At 41.7% G+C, this 18,255-nt stretch overlaps 1 protein-coding gene across 1 annotated transcript; it reads right to left on the bottom strand.

Annotated features, from left to right (window-relative positions):
• Nucleotides 1–14,247: 14,247 nt before the first annotated feature.
• On the bottom strand, nt 14,248–15,670 carry LOC138473630 (actin-1-like). Its single transcript, XM_069612166.1, has one exon. The coding sequence runs from the start codon at nt 15,496–15,498 to the stop codon at nt 14,365–14,367; it is 1,134 nt and encodes a 377-aa protein (XP_069468267.1). The 5' UTR covers nt 15,499–15,670; the 3' UTR covers nt 14,248–14,364.
• Nucleotides 15,671–18,255: the final 2,585 nt, after the last annotated feature.

The raw sequence follows: 18,255 nt of genomic DNA on the forward strand, positions 1-18,255 counted from the left end.
GTGCGATTCAACCTTTATATCAAGAAAATCGCATAAGGAAAAGTTTGCCGCAAATTGACATTTTTAAAGTTTTACACATATGAATTAGATTTAAACTATTTCCCATGTTGACTTAAAGATTCAAATTGTTTCCTTTTTATTAAATCATTGCTTTTGTTTGCTTGCATCTGTTCAAAGCGGATCCCATAGAAATGTATAATAATTTAAGCATTTTGACCACATTTGGTGTTTTTGCTCAGACAATTTCCAAGCCATCCTGACAGTTGAAAAAGTCAATTCCGTTTTTCTCTTGTGTTTAAAGGGGGAAGTGGGAGTGATATTCTGTTTGATCTGTGTTATTCCTGAGTACCTGCTCTCTCCTCACATCTATTTAAATTTCCTATTGGTGGGTTGAGTGGTGTTGCAGGGGGAACCCCTAACCATACTGCTATCTGTTCCAAACCAACCCAAAAGTATCCTTTTCTGTGCTGCAATTGTTTTTGTGCTCATTATTTGATTCCTAGTACATTAAAGAGATTATTCAGAGTTCTGTCACCCCATTGGTGATTGTTGTTACCTATTAAAATGTATTGTGATTTAAATTCTAAATACATGAATAAATATTTACCCTTGCAATCTAGCCTGATTCCTGGTTCAGTGTGACCGGGGCGGGCGGGGTCTCAGGAGAAGGGTGTGATATGAGTGGTATATCATTCGGAATATTGAACTTATAGATACAAATAAATAAGGGTTTCATTTGTGCACAACATGCTGGGCGAGACTTGGGTGTGTGCCAGATTGAAATCGCTTACAATTCTTCCAGGCAATTAACAATAAGAATATGAAATTGACTATCGTACTCGGCCTGTCAACATTTCAAATAGTGCAAGAGCTAAGACATAGATAAGGAAGGGAGGGGGAGAGTGGGAAGGAAATAGAAATAGACAGTCGAATACCGTACTAGGCTTGATGACATTCCTGGTAGAGCCGGAGATTAACAAATGTGAGGGAGAGGGGTGCAGAAAGGGAGGGGAGGAACAAACAAGTGACTAACGTACTAAGCCTGACGACATTTCAGAGAGTGCTGGAAGGGGGTCGGGGAGGTAGAAAACAAGTAGGGTTGGGGGGAGGAGACAAACAAGGTTGCTATTATACTAGGTCAAGGACAATTCTGATAGAGTAAGTGCATAGAAGAAAGTAAGGGGAGGAGGGGAATAGATAGGAAAATGGAGAAAGAGAGAGGAGGAGAGAACAGAGAGTGAGCAGTGAAAAGTGGAGAAGCAAGAGAGGAGAGTGAAAACAATTGCAGAAGTCAGTATTAACACATGATGTTGAGAGAGGACAGCAAATACAAGCCAGGATTCAAGATGAAAATGGGAACAGCGCGATTCAGGGCCACCATGAGTACAAGATGCAGGGGAAGTCCAGCATGAGAGTTGAGAGAGGTTGACACACCGTGAGTTAATGAAGCCCATAAAAGTCAAATCCAAGCATTGGCAAAAGGCGTTGATTGTGGGACCCGAATGTATCAGGACAGACTCCTGCAGAGGTAGGATGTAGGGGTGAGGAGAGCATTTGTTGAGAGGGGAAGCAGGGTAGAAGAATCAAACAAAACAGGCAACTCCTGTATGCAAGAAGGGGGGGCACAATAGGGGACCAGAGATGGGGATGGCCTGGAGGAACAGAGGGAGTAAGTACATGTTGGTGCATGCTTACCTGCTGCCTGGTCAGGGGTTCAGGCCTTGGGTCCTTCTGGTCCAAACAGGCCCAAACAGCAATTGCCCTTTTCTTCTTCTGCCCTTCGCTTCGGATGCCTTTCATCTAAGAGTTAAAAGCAAAGGGAAGAGGCACGGCTAAGGAGGTGGGCAGAGCTTGGGCCAGGTGACCTAGATCCACTTGCACCTGCCCCCATCTGCAAAGGAAAAGAGGCTGGAGGGCTGCTTAAATAGGGGAAAAGGAAGGCACAAGATGGGCGGGGATTAGGCCAAAAGAGTGGCCACCAGGAAGCGTTCCTCCTCACACCAACAAATGAACCCAACGGCAATACCCGGCCATATCAGCTGCAGGAGTGTGTTTTCTTGATAACCACTCAGTAATTTGAACTAGGCTGGAGAATGTTTTAAAACAATAGTATTTCACGTTAAAGAAACATAGATAATAAAGATGGGCTGCAGGTAAGTATATATGATTCAGCATTAGGCTGGGTGTGCATATAGGTCTCAAAGCATGCTTTTCAGAAACGTGTGTTGGTTTCATTAATATGCTTGGAAGCCACCATGGCTGGTTGTACATTGTAAATCCCACAATCTTAGGATCGCACGGTCGGAATCAAACAATCTATGTTTGTTTCGAGGTCATAAACAAAACTCATGGGTGCAGAAGAAAGGCAATGAATGCACAATCATCTTATGATTCGACATATTAATTATTATTTTACAATGCCTAATCTACTGATGGTTTCAGAAAGCCCATGGTGGTTTCAAATTACCCCTGATTGGATTTCTGCCTGAGAACATTAAAACAGTAACTTGTTCTTGGTTCAAGGCACTGACGGTGTCATGGTAGACTACTTTCTCATGAGAATGTAGATGAGATAAACGGGACAGATGAATAAAGATCCGCTGGTCATCTCAAATGTTTCAATGAATTGGCAAAATTATGTGGGAATTGGGGGCTGGATTGTGATGTCACAACAGGAAGCTAAGGGTGGTGTGGTAAGGTTTGCGGGACCCAATCATAGAAGATAATGTATGTCCATATATAGAGGTAAATTATGATTGTACGAATCAGCTTCTTGTGGGGAGACATTCAATGTTGCAAAGTGATTCATCTTAATTAGTTTAGATGATTTTGATTTAGTGGCGTTTCATTGACAGCGCCTTTTCATGCAGCTCTGTTCCATGTTCGGTTTGAATATTGCTGTCCCAGCTGTGTCTCTGGCCCTGAATAAAACTGCGTTACTTCTTGCATGGCACGCACTCCTTTTTGACTACTTTTATAATTTTTTACTGGTGAGTTTTGAGGCAACCCCCTGTCATTCCCAAAAAGTACATTGGGACTGCAAGCAATTGCAATGAGACGAAAGTGTCTATGATCCGCAGCTAGTGCCTGGTAGCAAAGATGATAAGTTGGCCTACCGTAACATTTGATTATAGTGTTGCAAGAGCTATGGATAGCCCCTGGCAGATGGATAAACCATCCACTCTCCTTTGTCCACAGAGGATAGAGTCCCATTTTTAGGGTCTCCCCTTGAACTCAGGAAAGCCATGTTAAAAAATATACCTTCCATATCAAATAGTCAGGAAAAATGTAGCTACAGAAGTCCATTCCGCTGGTCGGAATAGGTTTTACATGGAATGGTCATCATTTCCTTATTTAAATCTTTATATTAACCAGGGAATGCAGTAAAACATTTCCAAATGTAAGGATTGCTATTTCACACTTTGTTCTGTCCACCAAGACGAGAAATGATGCTTGCAGCCCTGCCACAAGTCATTTATTATGAAATATTGTATTAATAACAAAGCTTGTATGCAACAGGATGATGGCACTGATTATGATGGTGCTATGTCAGCTGTCCTGGTGCAACAGTGGGAGAGATGACAGCCCAACAGCTGGCCAGGAACTCATGCTTTATTAGGCGATCTAAACCAGCGTCTCCCAGTCGGTGCCATTATACATTAGATGCTTGCCTCTGCTGCCAGTCTTGCAGCCCCTTGGAACTTCGCCCACCTCTGTCCACTGCCTCCCCCTCACTCTCCCCCATCCTCGAAAAACACATCAGGCATCGACTGATCTCTGCTCCCGCAGCACTGCCATAATCCTCTCCACCATAATCTCCTGCCTGCCACAGGTTTAATAAAAAAGGGGCACAACCGTGAGATCCCATTAAAATTTCCTGGTGACCATCTTGTTTATTTTTGGGCAATTTGGCAGGTTTTCTCCTCAAAATAGGCTCTTAGCACTCTGGATTTTGAGCTGGGGTGCAAATAGCTGTAATAGCACTGGACACTATCTTCTGCTTGGATGTCAGCTTCAGCATTGGTTGACTTGTCTGAAAGCACACTTATATCTACCACTGAGAGATCAGTACTATGATGTCATGCTCAACACTGTATATGTTCTCAAAACTGGAGAGCCATTATGTTTTACTGGAATGAATATGGCTCACCCAAGCACAGAAATAACCTTCTAGTATGGTTCATACTGCCTCCCGTACCATTGTGCCGCTGAAAGAGCTCATGACAACAGTCAGTACCCGCATCCCTTCACTAAAGTTATCTGGGTGCATGAGTTGGTCACTGGGAATGTGACATCCTTTATGGAGGATTTCTTTGTCAGGAAACTATGATGGCCCAAACGCATTCATGTTCTTATCCACCAAAACAGCAAATCCTGCCTTGGCTGAAGTGGCCTTACCCACCCAGGTTGAGTCTAGACTGAGTGCCTCAGCTTCCTACTCTCTTACTATGTTTCCGACTATTGCAAGACTTAGAAATAATGAAAACTAAGATCCCTAAAAAAGGAGTGCTTGGATTTATATCCTTTGGAAGGACAAATGGCCTGTGTAGAAATACTTGTATTATGCACTGAATGCACTATTTGCTGCTTCACCCATTCACCTGCTGCATCCCTTTCTGGTGACTTGTTAGTTAGGACATTAGATGTGATGGGTACTCTTCTAAGTGACACGGTCCTGATGGAGAAATGTTACTACTGCTTTCAGGCATCGAGTTATGAAGAAAGCCAGTTTATCAGCGGATGACATTGCTATGGAGAAACATCTGGCAAAAGAGCTTCTCATAAGTTCCCACCAACAGAAAGTGGGAGTAAAGAGGTTCCAAGAAGGAACAGCAGGGCAAGTCTGGTTCCAAGCATCTAGAAATTAAGAGCATTGGTGCTGCAACTGTAAGTGACACTAGGGGATTGAAGCCAGTCCAGTAATAACAAATATATAGTTATCGGGTCTTGAGGACAAAAGGGTTCAATTGACCATGTGTGAGGAACTTCCAATCACAGTATAGCCCTGATATTGGTGTTGCTGGGAATTCCATTGGTTTTTAGCCTTTCTCTGTTAGATGTTGGATGGAGTTATCAGCTACACATGATATCTTGGACGGGGTATGAGCATCCTGTAGAGAAAGGTGAATCGGGAGCAATATAGTTTGACCTTTTATCGCCAAAGATGAGGTGGTCTGCACAATGAGCATAGTATTAAAAGCATAGTCATTTCATGATGGAGACCCACCAGGAGTATGTTTTGTCTCTCAAGATGGATGTTAAAAACGGCATTTTGCACTGCATAGTGTAGATTTTCATGGGGTCGGGTCCCCTGTGTGGATTTTGGAGAGACAGTTTATGCATCATAGTGTTGAGATTGCTAAGAGACTATTTTAAATACTGATACAAGGTTATTTAAGAAGTAAGAGTAATAATGTGTTCTTCATCTGTTTCATTTGAGAGAAAGAAGACAATATCCATCATTCTGTGCGAGAATGATATGATATGATAGTTTATTTATATAGCGCCTATACACAATGTGTTTCAAAGCGCTTCAAGGCAAGGGAGAGAAGGAACAAGGGAAAATACAATGACATTCTTGCAGGCCATGAACAATAAGAATGTGAAATTAACTATCGTACTCGGCCTGGCGACATTTCAGATAGTGCAAGAGCTAATACATAGATAAGGAAGGGAGGGGGAGAGTGGGAAGGAAATGAAAACAGACAAGCGACTACCATACCAGGCCTGACAATATTTCTGGTTCAGCCGGAGATTAACAAAAACTGAAGGAGAGGGGTGCAGAAAGGGAGGGGAGGAACAAAACAAGTGACTAACGTACTAGGCTTGACAGCATTTCAGATAGTGCTGGGGGGGGACAAGTAGGAGAGGGGGTGGAGATAAACATGGTTGCTATCATACTAGGTCAAGGACAATTCTGATAGAGTGAGTGCATAGAAGAAAGTGAGGGTAGGAGGGGAGAAGAAAGGAAAATGGAGAAAGGGAGAGGAGGAGAGAACAGAGAGTGAGCAGTGAAAAAGTGGAGAAGCGAGAGGGGAGAGTGAATACAATGGCAGAAGTCAGTAGTAACACCTTTAAGCCTCTTTTTCTCAATTTTCGGAGAAAAGTATGTGTTTCTATTCATGTGCAATCTTATAGGAAGTAGCCTAGATGTGTGTTACCCAATTTCTCGCAAAATAGATGCATTACAATGTCGTTTGTAATGCATTTTTATATAAGAATGCTGATAGGCAGGTTCATTCTTCCATATTACTCTTGTTCGTCAAAAGTTGTTCTTTAATTTTTGTTAAATGCCCAATTACCTATAAATTGATTCATATCGTGAATTTCAAGTACTCCCATAGATGCCATAGATCGGGACAGAGGCGAAAGGAAATTGTTTTCAACATAATAAAATTAAACAGAATCATAAAGCTAATAACTTGAACACAGCTCTCATGAATCTAGAGGTACAACGTCGCAGGGTTTTTTACTGCTGATTTTTTAACGAAACAAAACTCATCAAAATGTTTGCGGGTTGGAAAAATATATATTTGGGGTGTGGGTGTTCGGAAACATATACAAAAATCAAAAGGTATGGAGGGTTTGGAAAAGGTATCCCCCAAAAAATAAAAAATAGAAATGTGATGAGTGTTTTCGTTGAAAAATCAGCTGTAAAAATACCCGAGAAAAAAAAAATCTTGTGATGAAATGACATAGAACCGGTTCTAGAATCTTGCCAGTAGAGCACATTTCCAGGTGGTCATTGAAGGCCTTCACTCTTTGAGTATCAATCATGCAGGGTGTGTAGAGTTATAGTTTCTTAAGGAAGGCAGACAGTTGTGGGAGATTGAAAGCTTGCTTGCAGAGAGCAGTGATAATGTCTGCCAGTAGTCGACCCTACGGTGTGAAAGAACAGCAACATTGTGGAATTCGTACAATGGGCGAAAAGGTGGACAAACATGAGATGAACCCATGCTCGCGGGGGCAAGGGAGTGATCCAGGGTTAGTATTTTGTGACCTGAGAAATGGAGTTGACTACTTGATATCAAGACTATTTAGGGACTGTATAGAGACTGAAGGATCTACAGCAGATATAGAGTTGCCATGCCGTGGCGTTCCCAGCTGACACAGTCAGCTAGAGCTTTGCTTTCTGGTTATCCATCCCTCTGAGGGGCTACTGGGAGAGTGCATGGGGCGATGGAGGAACCCTTGGCACTATGTCAGTGATTACCTAATTTCGATTCATCAATGACAACTAGCAACTCCTAGTAAAATGGCCCTCATCTAATGAATCAGTGACAGTATGTGAAAGGGCAAAACATAAGTGGGATAATGTCTGAGAATTAATGGTCAATGTACCAAAGAAACATACATACAATGGATTTACATGCAGTCAGGTGCTAAAAGGGTGGTGTTTTCAATGGAGGAGTAAAAGGAGAACTTTTGATTGCATACCTCCATTTAACACTGCATCTCGTGTTCCTATTGGCACATGTGGAAGAGTTGCACAGCGCAGATATACGATCTCTTCCATGCTGAACTCCTTGATCTTGTGTGAGCCGTCTGTTTTATGCCTGCATGAGATTTTTATACATATCACATTAATATACATAATATAACAGAAGGCACTCACCCGTGTCAGATGTGGGTTGTAAAAGTGTCGCCACACCAATCTATGTATGTAAACATGGGAATGGGATGGATATCACACAAACAAAATCTTAAGGAAATAGTGCGCAAAAGGGAAGCACATCTTTTATGAGCACTGTGATCTAAAATGAAGCGGCCCAGAGAGTAATTAGCAATTATAACTCCTCCTCGTTGTGTCAGATAGTGAGGTATATAGTCACTAGTGGGAGAAATATATTTTGATTTTGAGTAGATGATATAATACCAAGTGCTGTTGATGCAGTAACAATCAAGCACTGTTTAGAAGGCCTATATATATAAATACTTGTTTTGGTTTTGACTGAAGGAAGTATTTTTTTTTACTGGCGTTTTTTACTGCTCTTGGAGTGCTATCCTCTTCGGGAGAGATGGAATTACTTTCCCCTTTGCCAAATATATATACATATATTCATAAATATTGTAGGGTGGCAGTCGCCGCCCTATAGATAAGGGCAATCGGCGTTACATACAATTCTATTGTTAATAACTTTTGATTTGAGTAATGGATTTGGATGAAATTACGAAAGTGATTAAAAGTCTGCAGCCTCCCCCCCCCCAGACTCCAAAGTTTCATAAAATGCATTAAAAAATAAAAAGGTTATTTGCGTAATTTTGTATTTTTCCAAAATTGCAGCCTACTTCCCATTCATTTTCCCATAGATAAAAAAAGGTCCATTATTGCCAAGGCGCACAGCCTAAACTGCTGGATGGATTTGGACCAGGTCTAAAACAACTTGGGCATGAAGCGTTGACTCGCCATCCATTCGTGGTTTGGGGTTATTACGTGCCGTAGTTATTTTAAAATTTGACGGAGAAGGGGTGCCCCTTCCTCAAAAATTATAGTTATTTCTCCCATGGTGCATTGCAGGATCATGGTTTTCAGAAATGAAATGACCACCATCTTGTTTTTCTCTCGATGCAAGAGATATCCGCGGCTATAGTCGAGGATATAGTAAAATGAAACGCAGTAAAAAGCTATTTACAGGTTAAAAAACATACCAATGCCATTGGGGTAGCGGTGGGGGGGTGGCTAGAAGGCACTGAGTGAAATGTGGGAGTTGGAGGGGGTCCGGCAACCGAGTTTGCAACACAAAACTTTCTGTAGCATCGGCTATAGCCACAATCTGCTCTGTGGTGAAAAGGAGAGGGCAGGGGAGATGAGCAGGCCATCTGGGAGGTGGGGAGAGCTGGCACAGATGAGAGGGGCACTTGGTGATGGGTTTGGGGGGTGGCAGTGAAGCATTTTCTTCTTTTTTGGCTGTTTTGCTATGTCCGAGGTTACAAGGACTACATATAACTGCAGGTATGTGTAGTTCAGTAGCCGTGGTTCAATTTTTTTGAAAGATATTTTTATAGCTATAGTTAGTCGGGGAGAAAAATCACTGGCTATGGCCAAAGGATATACACACACAATGGGTACACAATGAAGAGTGATGAAGGTTTGGCAAGAGAGCAGACGATAATATATTGCTTTAAAGTTGCATTGACAGATGCATTGAAGGTAAACCAAGTGCTACCCACAGTGAAGAGTACTGCCATCCTTAGAGACAAATATTACGATCAATCATTGCCTCCTTGTGAAGACAGATGGGAATGTGCTTTATGCAGAAACAACTGTTTGATTTTCAAGTGTGATGTATTTGAAGGTATAAGCTCAAGTCTATGGTTACCACAAATGACTTGTGTGGTAACTTGCTTCCTGCAAGTTGTGCCTGGATCAGAGATGACATGGAGCAGGAACCAGGCTGACCCAGGTAAGTAGAAACAGAAGATGCTTTATTTACTTAGTTACATAGTCATAGTTCATGAATGTAGGAGAGAAGATCAACAAGCATCTGTCCGGGTTCCCTGCCCAGCTCCAAGTCCCAATGTCAGTTCTTGGAACACCCAGCCCCCCCAACACTCCAAGCTCCACCTCACCATTCCATGTTGCCCTGCTTTCACTCAGATATCACACAGATCATCCACGCTAAAACACAAAGGCACTAGGTTACAACAACTTGCTCCCCCCAGTGAAAATGATATGTCCCGGTTGTGAATCGATCACAGGGACCATCTAACTTTTTGACACTATGAAAAAGAGAACTCTCGGAGTAAGTGTTTTGTGAAAAGGAAACATTTTTAATTCCCAGTTATGTAGTTAATATGTTTTAAGGGAATGTGTAAATTAATGGATTAATGACTGATTAGACTCTAAACATCATGCAGACTGATATGTTTTATCTTCGTAAAACAAGCACACACCCATGTAGAGTAGGGCATAGAGAATAGGGGTGTATTTTTTATGATTTTCAAAGATTGGTATTATGTTCCACACGATAACATATGCAGGGAAATAATAAAATAAAAGTGATATTTCTTTCTCAACTTGATGAATCGAACACTGTGGGGTACATTTACCAGCCCAGCAGAACTCCCCTGCACCACCCAGCTGCCTTTTCAGCAGTTACAAGAGGAATGGCTGCACTGGCTCTGCTGAGCACATGTGGGGTGGGATGAAACATAGAACACCCCGAGAATTGCTGCAGTTATTTTCTTCATGTGCACCAAAAAGAAGAATTCAAAAGAAGCCTGGTGCAGCGCTGCTAGGCTGAAAGCTCAAGATTTCTCACTGAAAGAGAAAATGTCCCGTGTTTAAAATGACTGTGCACTGATGCTATTTCCATCTTTTCAATATTACACAGTGTGGTTTCTGATAAGACACATCCATGCTCATCTATCTTCAGGTTGTACAACAGTAAAGGAGCGCATTCCTCACTGAATGGCATGTGTGTCAAGTAAAAACTGTAAAAGAGCAGAGAAATTCACTCCAGCCCGTACGGCAAGAGTTACTCTTGCGACAAAGTGACACTGGCAAAATTCCTCACAAAAAGCCCTCTCTCTCCCTTTGCTTATGTCAGTTTCAAAGAATCCTTGTTTTTGAACGGATTCCTTTGTGTTAGGAATTGATCAGATTTGGAAATGACAGGGAAAGTAAAAATAAACCTGTGTTGTACTGCTCTGCAAAGCAGTCAGTGGATATTGTACAAGCTCAATGGAAATAATATTGTGACATGCCCTGAAACAAAACTATATGTGTTTGGAAGAAAAGCTGTCAAAATATAAGTAAATTGTACTCTATGTACTGTCTTTTCCCCCACAAAAAGAACTTCAACCTCATGGGTAGGACCTGAAATTGCTGCCAAACCTGTTCTTGCAAGGCAGGCACTTCTAAATGTAACAGCCCTATGGGAAAGGAAGTTTCTTTACCACATGAATGGCCCTGAGGTGTGGGATGTGGTGATTTCATCAGATGAAGTGGCATTGCTGCAGCATAAGACAATGGACTGCCCTGGCACAAAGGTGTGAAATCTTCTGACACCTCTCCTCAGCTTCAAACTGCCTAGCATGAAAGGGGAGTCATAGCAACCCCATCTGCAAGTTGCTCAGGGAAGGACATTTGCTGCGGGGGAGGGGGTGTCAAGACTGCCCATATTTGGAAACAAAGCCAGCCCATATGATTTCAAAGACTGTTCATATAATGACATTTATGTCAGTAATCTAAAGAAACAGTAGTGTGAAATTATGACCGTTTTAAATGTCATTGTGCGCCGTTAAAATAAGACATTGTAGGTTTTTCTAACATGTTGTGGACGCAAACGCCAGTAAACTGTCATTTCAGGGGAAAGCGTGCATGGTGCGGTTTGAAAAAGTAATGATAATATGCCCAGCGATAATAAGTATATATGTAGAAAATTGTAGAATTTTTAGTTAAAATAGTTTTCATAGAAATTACAAAAGATTGCCAGAATGACTAAACATTATTGCACAAACTTGGCGGGTGGTCAGAAGTGTTGCTTGTGAAATATGGTATTTGCCTATCTAATTTTTATAAGGGTGACATTTATAAAATTGAGAATTTTGTGTTATAACTGATTTTGGCAAAAGTATCTTTGGTAGAACAAAGCACATTCTAAACAACACCCACACTAAAACTGAGTCACTTCCTTCAGTCCAATCTGATTACAGAGAGGCAGCGATAAGTACAGGCTGACCTATCCAATTTGGAGGTATGTCTAGCTTAGTTCTGGCCACATATTAAAACATCCTCTGATGTCATCTGGTCTATATAAGGTGGAGACATACAGACAGTCAGGACATTCAAAAATCTAAGATTCAAAAATCCAACTCAACATCCAGATATCCAGACATCCAACCTTCACCCTGAAAGATTCCAGACTCTAGAGCAAGGCCAGCACCTCTTACTCAGGCTGAACCTCTAATCCAGCATTAAACCCAACAAGAATCCCAATAATTTAGGGGAAAAGGGGAGAAGGCTGCTGAACCCTTTTGGGATTATGCTGCTTTCATTGCTACCTGTTTTGCCCATCTGATGCGCTCCGCTGTCTACTGAGACCAAACTTCGGTTGCCCCGCTGTGTCCCTAGAGGAGAGCCCAGCTGTTGCCCAAGTGACCAGATCTTTGTCCCTTGTCCCGAGGCCCGGCTGGCTGTCCAAACTATTCCATTCAAGTGCTTGTTGTAAGTATTTCCCTTCCCTTGTAACCAAAAACTGCATCCTGGCTTTGTTACTTGGTATTATGTCCAATCCCATCGAAATCCTATAAATACACTAGTAAATTCTTAAATTGTCAGAATACTCTGTGTATCTTGTCACAAGGAAAATCTGTGTTCATCTCTATGTGTTAGCGCAATTCTTTCCAAATCATGTCTGTCCTTGTGTAAGTCCTTAGTACTATTTTGAATAATTTAAATAATTCCCATATAGATCTGAACGTGGCGTAGATAGATTGACCTTGCAAGTAACCTCCTCGCGTACCATGTCTTTCTTTAACAATCTAGCCATTAAAAATATAGTTGCAGTAAAATAAATCCTTTTTCTAACAAAAACGAGTTGCCTGTGAAAGTGTTTCTTTTTTTAAAACCCGATTTCCTTTCCTTTTTATAATCCCGTACTGTCATCCATCAAAGTCACCATTTCACTTTAATTTCATACCTGCTATGTGCCTTTGTACCTTAGCATTAAAACCACATTCTGATTTCGTGTGTTTAGCTCATTTCCCAAGCCGTTTTGCTCTTTTAAACCTGTGAAACGAAGCAATTGCAATTTCGCCACTGTGATTCTTGCTGCACTGTGTTTCCTTCCATAGTCGATTTTCTACACTGCATGCCCGTTGTTTAGTACCTTGCCTTGTAGCTTGTAAGTTTTCTTGCCTCGTTAGTACAACCACACACATTCTTGCCTTATTCATTCAACCGCCCATGTAAGATCCCCATTCAGTAATTCCGAGTGCCATTTTACTCATTTTTCAAGGGAGCTCAATCCGATTTTTGCCTCCCATTCAGGGGTGGAAGGTCGAATTGGCATTCCAATTTTTGCTTAGTATACCTGACTCCTTGCTACTCCTCTCCACCCACACCAAATTTGGTTAACAGAGGTGTGTGGGAGTGTTGCAGGGGGACTGATTAACTGTGGTGCCATTTAAAAGCACTACTCTAGAAGTGATCTCACTTTCATTCAGTTGTGCATTGTGTATCCTGTGCTAGAACATTAAACTAAGTGTATTCTATCATTTTCCTGTGTAATTATCACCACACTGGTGATTGCTGCCCTATATTGAATGTGTTTGATTTTATTCATAATTAAAAATAAATAAATATTCTATCATTACACACAGGCCTGGTTCATGGTCCATTGCGACACGGGGTGTACGTAAGGGGGGTGTGAGATGGGTTGGCTGCCTTCTCAAAGCTGATTCCAAATTCATACATTTAAAAGCATTTTGATTGTGCACTGCATCCCTGGCCAGTATAAAGAGTCCTGGCTTGGAGTGTGACGCCCCTTTAAAATCCTTAACAATACTTGGAAAATGATCTGCTGTGGTTTATTGGACCATAAATTGACCTGTAGAGGGCGGGTAGATGGCACATATATAAATATATATATATATATATATATATATATATATATATATATATATATATATATATATATATATATATATATATATATATATATAATATATATATATATATATATATATATATACACACATATATATATATATATATACAGGGTTATACATAGGGTTATTTTGTATGAATGAGGCTGACAGCTGAATACAGCTTAACTGTGATGTACCACAAAACATACCTTGAAACACAGAGTGGTTCTATCCAGACTATAGCCCAACCCTCATAAATATTGGGTTGGAACTCATAACCAGACTGAAGAGGCATGAGGTCCTACACAGGTGAGTAACTTGTGTAGCCCAAATCATGCACATTAAAAAAAAAACAATCCCTACGTTGTTTTCTATAGACAGAACTCTTAACAAACAGCACCTAAGTATTGTTTGCTTTTCGCTGCCTGACAGATGAAACAAGGAAGCCTGATGAAGCCACCACTTGCACTTAGAATCGTATGAAAATACATATCTGGCAGTCCCTTTCAAAAGGAAGTTTCAGATAAACATGATATAATGCATTCAGATATTAGGTACATATAATGTTGGTTTGAAAAGGCAAATTCCCCAAATCCTCATTTGTTTGTATGTTGCTTGCAAAATATACCCATTCATGCAGTTCAAGAAGAAGAATTATAATTGTTTTTGATTTATTCACTTCCTTGTTAATACATTTCTGGAAACACCCCTCCTCCCCGCCTCATAGTTTAGGTCTTCGAGGGGTGGAACTTGGATGCTCAGCTACTCTCTTCAAAAGCATTTTCTGTGGACCACACCGGGGCCAAAGTCCTTGTAGTCACAGACCGTTACCCACATTTGCCTGAAGGATGTCAAACATGTCAGGATCGAGGCACCGATCCACACGCAGTACTTCCTTTCAGGGGGCGCTATGATCCTTACCGGAACACCGCAGGGGGCCTGGAGCTGCATCTCTTTCAGAATTCTCTCGTCTAGTCCATGGAATAGGGTCGACCCACCAGAGAGAAGAACATTGCCGTATAGATTCCTACGGACATCAATATCACATTTCATGATGCTGTTAAAGATCATCTTGTGGACCCCAGGAGCCTCAATGCCAATGTTAGCTGGTATAAAGAGGGTCTCTGGAGCCCTAAAGAGCTGGTTCCCAATTTTGATGATGTTCCCATCGGGCAGCTTGTAATCTTTCATCATCTCATCTGATTTGCGTTTCATTTCCTGGATGGGATCCAGTGCCACGTAGCACAGTTTTTCCTTGATATCCTTCACAATTTCCCTCTCTGCAGTGCTCACGAATGAATGCCCACTTTCCAGGAGAAGCCTCATGAAGTACTCTGTGATGTCCCGACCAGCCACATCTAGCCGGGAGACAGCATGTGGCAGACAGTAGCCCTCATAGATTGGCACAGTGTGGGTGACGCCATCACCGCTGTCCATTACAATCCCAGTGGTACGACCCGAAGCATAGAGTGCCAGAGTAGCTTGGACTGCGACATACATGGCTGGTACCTTAAAACCTTCAAACATGATCTCTGTCATTTTCTCTCTATTCAGAAGTGGATTTAAAGGAGCTTCTGTCAGTAGAACTGGCCTCTCACAGGACTTGAGTCTCAACTCGCACTCGTACACGTGTCTCCAGATTTTTTCCATATCATCCCAAGACGTAACAATGCCATGTTCAATTGGGTATTTCAGAGATAGAACTCCCCGCTTGGACTGGGCTTCTTCTCCAATGTAGTACTCTTTCTGGCCAGCTCCGAGCATGGTGGCCTTGGCTTTGGAGCGGCCAACAATGGAAGTAATGACTGACCTTGGCGCATTGTCCCCTGCAATGCCAGCCTTGCACAACCCGGAGCCATTATCGAAAATCACAGCTGGGATCTCTAAAACCTTGGTATCAAGCATTCTGGGTTTTGTTGGAACACGTTGCGGGGAGATGCTGCCTTGAGAAATCCCTGCTTGTAAATGTTGGCCTATAAAGGAACACTTTATATGGGAGATTCCAGAACTGTGATGTCACAAAGAAATAGGTTCCAGGTCACCCAAGTGTTTTTATGGGTTGTTTTACTGCAAAGACCATCAATATATTCTGCCATGTCAGCCCCCCTAACGTGATAACTTTAATAGCTATCCCCTTTCAACATTGAACAAAGGGAACATGATGGCACAATGGTTCTTGATGATGCTATCAGTGCTTGTTGATATGAGACTGTTATTAAATGATCATACTTGACTTCTACTCCCACTGGGGAAAAAAAATCATAGGATGTCTAGCAACCTATATAGCTTGTGATGGACATGTAGAAAAAGGGCTAGATGTCCGTGTTTGATAAATATGTCTATGATGAGGTCCACATAGGAAATTCCACTGTCAAAAGATTGTTCTCAACAAGAAATGGCAACAGCCCTTTTAGGTCTCAGATTTATAATGCTTCTAGAAGTTTGCCCTATGTTTGGTACAATAATTGTAGCATAATTCTGATTCAGACCTTCAGCTTTGAAGGGGGAATGGCTCTGTGGAACGATGGAAGATTTTCAAGAAATTGACATGGGTTGCAGATTCGATGAACAGGGAGGATGGAGTATATGTAAATATTAGAATTTCAGAGGGAGTCCAGACTGAAATCTCCTTATAAAGTTTTAGGACTGCATTACCAGTTTTGCAGTAGCGGTAAAACATGGTATTCCAAAATATCAGATGTTTTACCGCTCCGCAAAATTCTCATCGAAACATCTTTTGTCTGGCAGGCATTTCCTACATGCAAAAGCAGTACCTGGGTGGAAATTGCCGCATGTGCTAATCCAGCGTGCAATATGACTTTTATCCATGGAATCCTGTGATATAACTAAAGGCCTCCATGACTCAGAAGCATGTTACCACATACACACGGCATGTTTTAACAGTAATTGAGTTTGCCAATATTTCCAGAGGAAACACCTATAAACTTGTATTGAGCCATTAAGTTGATGATTCGTATAAGGCCTTCAAAATAAAATCTCAGTTCTGTATACATCCTCGGCATAAGCCAAATATCCTGCTTCCAGAGACCAATTCTGAACCGAGGTGGGGCAGGTAGAACAAGAAAGTGTGTGCAGCACTTTCTCAGTGTGTATCTTGAAAGGTCATGTCTTGGATCTGATTATTAAAGTATCTTTTTGCAGTGTTATGCTATATTAAAAGTGGTTAAGGATCCCCAGACGGAAATTATTGCTTTTGCATGATCTACAAGGATTATAAAATGTACTTTTCCTTACATAAAACGTTCTCAGAGAGCATGATAAAAGTGCAGGGTTCAGGCCGTTTTCATGCCTCCTCTTTTTCCTTAAAAAAAAAAGACAGTATGCTGTCCTGTTTAAAAAAACACCTAAAGCCTGGCCCTTTGCCACACCCATTTGAAACTTTTTTTTAATGCGGGGGATCACGTTGTCCAGCCTTTGTAATGCATGCAGAAGTAAGAGGCCAGGCATGGGATACTTATGCACTTAAACAAATACATATTTTTTGAAAAATGTTTTCCTACTGTTTTCAATGTATGCCTGCTATTCTGCACGGGTTAGGACGAAATTACCTAACTAGAAAAGTCCTAACACCAAAAGTCCGACCCCCATTTATTCGCATATGTATATGTGGGGGGGTAAAGTTAATAAAAATGTATAGGTGTAAGGTGGGGGGCTCTGTGGGGGTCTCCCACACATAGAAATGTGAAAAATGAGGAAAAAAAACAGACTTTTGGTGGTCGGACTTTTCAACTCAGTAATTTCATGTACATCTTTTCTGCACACATGATCACTGTCCCTTCCCGAGCCTGTTATATATGGAGGAGAAAATGTGGACAATTATAGATTTGGAGCTGTGGAAGTTGGGAACTGGCAAGTGTAGCCAGTGGACCACTGCATGTGGCGGCTGTTACTGATGTTCTTTCCTGGAAATTCTCCAACTTATACTGCTACAATGCCTGTAGCATCTATTTTAGGAGAGTGCTACCACTAAAGTTGAGGGTGGAGCTTCCCACTAACCTGATTTAAAAGTAAAATGAGTACACCGTCCTGTTGCTTGCCTTCCTGTGGTGGCAGGCAGTGGTCCACCACCTCTGGCAGTGGGTACATACCTGCTGTAACCAAAGTCCTGTGTCCATGCCTGCCATGTGTTTCCAGGCCGAGTGAGGGCAGAGATCTTGGGAACCATCTGTTCCTAAAAGATATTCAGTATATTTACTATACTTCAGACATCTGTAAAATGCAATTTCTGATTGTGATTTTAGACTGTTTGGACCCACTGTGTGGAAGTACTCGGTCAGTAGGCACTATTCCTGTTGCTATCTTAGTTTACTCAACAGATTTATTTATTGATTAGCTCCAAGAGTACGACGAGGTGGAAAGGGGAACTGATCTTCACAGCCTTAAAACAATCACATAATGTAAGTGCGAGGGAAACAAAAGGGAGAGGTGCTTGCATTACAGACCAACCCTGAAGAACAAGTGTAACCGGTAAGGCACCAAGGCCAAGTCAGAGAGAACTGTTGGTGAAAGAGTACAAGGTCCACGTGCAGAAACGTAGAAGCAGCACAAATAGTAGTTAAACCACTGCTAGTGAGCAGGGGTGTTGCTGGGTCTGGAAAAGATCTGGGGTTACACAAATGTCGGGACTGTCAGGACTGTGGG

Source organism: Ambystoma mexicanum, chromosome 8, assembly GCF_040938575.1.
Source record: "Ambystoma mexicanum isolate Mex_15411 chromosome 8, UKY_AmexF1_1, whole genome shotgun sequence".
NCBI lineage: Eukaryota > Metazoa > Chordata > Amphibia > Caudata > Ambystomatidae > Ambystoma > Ambystoma mexicanum.